At 42.4% G+C, this 6,276-nt stretch overlaps 1 protein-coding gene across 1 annotated transcript; it reads right to left on the bottom strand.

Moving 5' to 3' along the window:
• Positions 1-249: 249 nt before the first annotated feature.
• Positions 250-1,110, bottom strand: LOC148802558 (wall-associated receptor kinase 2-like). Its single transcript, XM_088897927.1, has one exon. The coding sequence runs from the start codon at positions 1,108-1,110 to the stop codon at positions 250-252; it is 861 nt and encodes a 286-aa protein (XP_088754053.1).
• Positions 1,111-6,276: the final 5,166 nt, after the last annotated feature.

Genomic DNA, 6,276 nt, shown 5'->3' with positions numbered 1-6,276 from the left:
ACCAGATGGGCAAGAGCAATTATAACTCCCGGGCGTATTTGTGCAAATCCCAGATGGAGATGGTAAGCAGTCATTCTTAGTTGAATCCGCGCATTCATCTATGTCTGTGAAGTGTGAACAACAATTTATAAAATAAAAAGATCGATCAAACCAAATCAGTAAGAATGATGGGAAAAGGAAGGTGTTGCTGTAATATTAGCTACGTACCCTGGCATCCATCTTGGAGATAAGGGTTGCCTTGATAGCCTTTCAAACATTTGCAGAGATATCCCATGCCGTTGGGGGACTTGTAGCAGTTGCTGTTATTCCCACATGCATAAATTTGACTCTGTTTCTCTTATAAAAATCAAAGCCCAAGAGATCTGCCACAGAGAAGTTGTACCACTGCTTATGAGCGATGAAAGAGTATTTGCATGTATTGAAATCCCAAGTGTCCCACGAATCGTTTCGTCTGAGATCCAGATTCATAGATATAAATTTTACTCCCTTGGGGATGGGGGTGTGGCAATAACCCATGCCGGTGAAATTCCCACTCAGCGTTTCCGCTTTGTCGTCGCAACCAACCATACAGCCGTATTGGAGGGCTCCATACCATCCGGTAGTTTCATCATTCATATGCATGAAGTAGGCTTTAGCGTCGCATCCGGCAGCGACGAACATGTTGCCGGTGTCGGAATAGGTATAGGGCGTATCCGTCAAATCACGGTTGAAATCTGTGGCATTGACGGAGCTAACAGAGGAATCGTTGTGGCAAATGTAGTTCATGACAAGGTAGGCGTGCACTTGACCTTCTAATGATATTTCTGCAACTTCAATGTAATCAGAATATATTGAGGCATGTCTTCCGGACCTGGGTTGAACATGATACAATGTGGGAGGAGTGGAAGTTTCGTTGCAGAATAATTGGAAGCCTGGTCTGTAACACCTTGGATCGTCTTCGATGGGGAACGGTCCTCCGAGGCCGAACGGGTAGGGAACGGTGATGTTTCCACATTTGTCTCGGCAGCCTGGCTTTGCCAGCTGCATTGACATAGCCGACGGTGGTGTCGTAGTTGCTGGATACGAAGAACAGAACAGCAGAAGGAGCAGTACGACCAGAGGAGGAACCATTGGTCTGTTTAAGTCAGTACATAATTTGTTTGGTGATGGCGGCCGGGGATATCGACTTACTCCTCCAACTCTCATTTCTCACTAATATTTGTAACTCCCTCGCTCAATCCCTTGGCACACGAAATAGTATGGGTGGCGTTGGTTTTCATATAAAAGGTAGATCGCAAGGTTCGAGGCCTTTGGCGAGTGAGCTGTGTGGGTCTGTCAAGCTTAGGTATAAGTTTAGTGGAACAAAAACGTCTAATTTATTAGGAGACGTGGTTTTGTTCACTGAAACAAAAACGATATACATTGGGGGACTAATGCCCATTAAAGAATGCCCATTAAAAATAAATGATGGGAAATACAAACATTACATTACAAAATATACAATTTCTAACTCCAAACATAAAGAATTGTAGCATAAACTGGTTTTATTTTTTAATATTAATTTTACTTTCATTATTTTAAAAGTAAATTTATTAATAATATCAATTTTTAGTACTATTTTATTATTTACAAATATAATTGTTTTCTATTTTTAACTGTTTTATTAGTTAAAATGAAAATTATCAATTAAGTTTTATTCATTTTACTCACTTCATTAAAATTTCACTATTTTTTATTAATTTTGGTTAATATTTATAATTTTTAAGAAGAAATTTGATTTCTGTCTCTAAACCGTGTGCGGATGGATATTCTGTCTTTTTCAGTAATACGATTACTATTAAAAGAAACAATAAATTCATTGCGTACGAAGAACTGGAGAACAGTCTCTATGTTCTACATCCTTCTCTAGAAACTAACATAGTTGAAACTACGTAAGCTGATATCCCCAAGAAAAGAGTATGTGATATAGTTAATCCCACGTGCCTGTGGCATTATCGACTTGGCCATATCGGTATTGACCGAATCACAACACTGGTAAAGGATGGTCCTTTGGATTTTCTAACTGTAGAAGATCTTCCCACTTGTGAGCCTTGCCTTCAGGGTAAGATGACAAAGAGGCCATTTAACGGTAAGCTTAAAAGATGTACATGCACGCTTGACCTTATACATATTGATGTATGTGGTCCCCTGAGTGTTAGGACCCGTAACCAGCACATGTATTTTATTACATTTACCGATGATTATTCTCGGTATGGTTATGTGTACCTAATGAGACATAAGTCTGAATCCTTTGAAAAGTTCAAAGAGTTCACACAAGAGGTCGAGAAACAGTTAGGGAGAGAAATTAAGACCCTTTGATTGGATTGAGGTGGTGAGTATCTCTCTGACAAATTCAGGGACTACTTGAAGGTCAATGGGATAGTATCACAGTTAGCTCCTCCTACTACACCACAACTTAACGGTGTTTCAGAGAGGAGGAATAGGACCTTATTGGATATGTTCCGGTCACTTCTCATCCATTCAGAGTTACCCACATCCTTTTGGGGATACGCATTGGAGACTGCGATATACGTGCTGAACCGGGTTCCAACCAAATCAGTTCCGAAGACTCCCTATGAGCTTTGGACCAGAAAGAAACCGAGTGTACGACACTTGAAAATTTGGGGTTGTCATGCACACGTTAAAAAAACGAGTCCGGACAAATTGGAATCCAAGACCAGCCGTTGCCTATTTGTAGGCTACCCAAAAGGCTTTGTAGGTTACCTATTCTATGACCCAAGTGAGTAGAAGGTGTTCTGCAATCAAAATGCACAGTTCTTGGAAAATGATTACATCCTAAACAATCATCGTCAGGAAATTGTTCTTGATGAGGAGAGCTCAGAGGTAGTGGGAGGTGTCTCACAAGTTCTAGGTATTAACCAACCTAGAAGATCTACCCGGGTATCCAGGCCACTAGTCCGTTTTGGTTATGACCACGATAGTTACCTGGTGGAAGCCTTGACTAGTGAGGAGGATCCCGTGACTTATGCGGAAGCTATGATGGACATAGACTCCCTTAAGTGGGTAGATTCCATGAGAGCTGAGATGGACTCAATGGAGACCAATGGAGTCTGGACTCTAGTATATCCGCCCCCCGAGGTAAAAGCAATTGGTTGCAAATGGATCTATAAGAGGAAGAAGGGCCCCGATGGCAAGGTTGAGATCTACAAAGCTCGTTTGGTGGCGAAAGGGTACACTCAGAAAGAGGGCATCGATTATGAGGAAACCTTTTCGCCTGTGGCCATGCTTAAATCCATTAGGATCCTGCTAGCTGTAGCAGCATACCATGACTATGTGATTTGGCAAATGGATGTCAAAACTACGTTCCTGAATGGAGATCTTATTGAAGATATCTATATGCAGCAACAGCAAGGCTTCATTGCTGCGGGTCAGGAACACATGGTATGTAAACTAAATAGATATATATATATATATGGACTTAAGCAAGCTTCTAGGAGTTGGAACATCCGATTTGACTCTACTGTCAAAACGTTTGACTTTGAGTAGAATCCAGATGAGCCCTGTGTTTACAGGAAGACCAGTGGGGACAAGGTTACGTTCTTGGTTCCGTATGTAGACGACATTCTACTCATTGGATATGATGTAGGAATGTTGACTATGGTGAAAGTATGGCTTTCACAACAATTCTCCATGAAAGATCTTGGAGAAGCCTCCTATATACTGGGTCTTTGACTCTATAGAGATAGATCAAAGCGGATAATAGGATTATCCCAATCTGCTTACATTGACAAATTTGTTAAGAGATACAACATGGAGAACTCTAAGAAGGGAAATGTTCTTTTCAGGCACGGAGTCACTCTCTCCAAGAAGATGTCTCCCAAGACCTCTGAGGAGATTGAGGGCATGAAGGACGTTCCCTATGCCTCAACCGTAGGGAGCATCATGTATGCCATGCTGTGCACTCATCTTAACATTGCTCAGGCAGTGAGTGTGGTAAGCAGATTTCAGGCCAACCAAGGGTAGGAGCATTGGACTGTTGTGAAAAATATACTTAAGTACTTTCGAAGGACAAAAGAGTTTTGTCTGGTATTCGATGGTAGCTCAGTACAGATCCAGGGGTATACTAATGCTGATTTTCAGTCGGATCCAGATGATAGAAAATCTACATCTAGGTATGTTTTGACGATAGGATCGTGTGTTGTTTGTTGGAAAAGCAACAAACAGGGGTCCACGGTAGACTCCACAACCGAAGCCGAATACATTGCCACAAGTGAAGCTGCCAAGGAAGCCGTGAGGATGAAGAAGTTCATTCACGAATTGGAAGTAGTTCCGTCCAGCACATCACCCATCATGTTGTTGGGTGACAACAATGGAGCGATTGCTCAAGCTAAGGAGCCACGAGCCCACACGAAGTCGAAGCACATCGAGAAGAAATACCACGTACTGCGGGAGATTGTTGGTAGAGGGGACGTCCTAATTCAGAAGGTAGCGTAAGCGGAGAATGTAGGAGACCCATTGACTAAGCTACTAACACAGAAAGTGTTTGAGAAACACGTGGAAAGTATGGTACTCCGGTTTGTACCAGATTGAACCTAAGTGCAAGTGGGAGCTGTTAGACAGTTGTATGCCCTTAGCTCCAATCAGAATGATGTACATTATGAATTTATTGTAAATGAATAAAGTACATGTTTGATTCATGTTCCTGTGGTGTGTTTCTGTGTAATACCCTTAAATTGGACACTTATGAGACTCGTGTTAATTTAGAATGTTCACAGCCGTTGGATAAGTCTGGGGAGATTTATCCTCCCAAGGCTGACACTGGTGTGCTGCCAAATGTTTGGGTGGCCTATCTCAGCCGCCAGGGTGAGACCCAAGGCACATGTAGTGTAGGATTAATTGAATCTTTGAACCGGACCTGATTTCTATTATTGCCCTGGTCTTTGGAGATTGATGGGCAAAACTGGAAAGTTACACCTGACCCCAAGACTCGATTATGATACTGCACTAGGTGTCGGATTGGGCTGTCTTTGATATGCCAATCAGTGAGATCCTTAGCAGGGGTTAAAACCTGGGTATGTTGGGACAATCTGAGAATTCATCTGAGTGGGTGATCATAGTGACAGGATCAGCCCCTTTGTCAGACAAAGGTAATGATCGGGGATGCACTCTCTCTGATGGAAATCAAGACTATCGGCAGCCGATTTCAATCGTTGAGATTTGTTTTTGCAAAATATATTTTATATGAGATATAAAAGTATATATATTATGGTTTCCAAACGTTTGCAAAAAGGTTTTAATTCCCGGGATCCATGTGAGTAGAGAGTGTAGCACTGTTCCTTACAGCCGAGGGAGAGGTCCTCTCTTGTCGGGTAGTGTTTGATCATTATGTGTTGAGAGGTTAACTGTAAGGCCATTAAGGGTAATACCTGTTGGGCTAATCTTGCATCTACCCACAGTCCCTAAGTGTTACAAGGTGGCTTGGCTTAGGGACCACTTAGGGTAAGTGTTGGGCCCATAGAGCCCATGTGATGGGTTTCAGGGGGTGCACTGTCCATAACAGTGTATTCGGCCAGGCCTTGTAACAAAGGCTGGGCTGAACCCATGTGTCTGATGTGTAGATCAATGTTTGGGTCCCACGCCATACAAGAAAACCCTACTAGGCAGCAATTTGGAAGGCTAAGTGAGCACATAACCTTATTGGGCCTAAAGCCCATTTCGAACAAGGTTGATTTGATCAGTTAAATGAGGGGCGAATTCTGAGATTAGATTAGCAGATAGGATTGGGTCTTCACCCTGTCTACTCGGAGAGTCCAGATCTGAATGTGATTCAGATCTGGAAACCTCCTAATAAGATTAGGAGGGGGCTGATCTAATCTGAAGATAAGATAAGGGTTTACCCTTATCACTTAAAGGGAATTCTGATCCAAATATGATTTGGATCAGCAACTCCTAGTGGGATTAAGAGTTGATCCCTTTAAGCTTATAAAAGCAGAAGGGGCGGCAACCTTTAGAAGATATTCTTATTTACATCATCTTTAGAGCTGAAATCACAAAATAGAGAATTCAGCATCACTGTGCTAAATCACTTTTGCCGCCTCCTTCTTGCCGCCGCCATATCTGCTAGTTCGATCTCCTCTAGTCAGTAGGAATGAACAAGATTGGATCTTGATATCAGTTCTTTGTCAAATGGCTGATTAGAAGAAGTGCTCACGTGCCATCCGGCTTATACTTGCGAAGGATCTGGTTCTTTTGAAGAACGCTGCCGATTCTGCTCCATCCTGCACTGCGCCATCTTCA

The sequence above is a fragment of the Nelumbo nucifera genome, chromosome 2, assembly GCF_055504915.1.
Source record: "Nelumbo nucifera cultivar China Antique chromosome 2, China Antique-T2T, whole genome shotgun sequence".
In the NCBI taxonomy this organism is placed as follows: domain Eukaryota; kingdom Viridiplantae; phylum Streptophyta; class Magnoliopsida; order Proteales; family Nelumbonaceae; genus Nelumbo; species Nelumbo nucifera.
The sequence above is the reverse complement of the archived record's forward strand: the minus strand, read 5'-3'. Positions and strand labels throughout refer to the sequence as shown.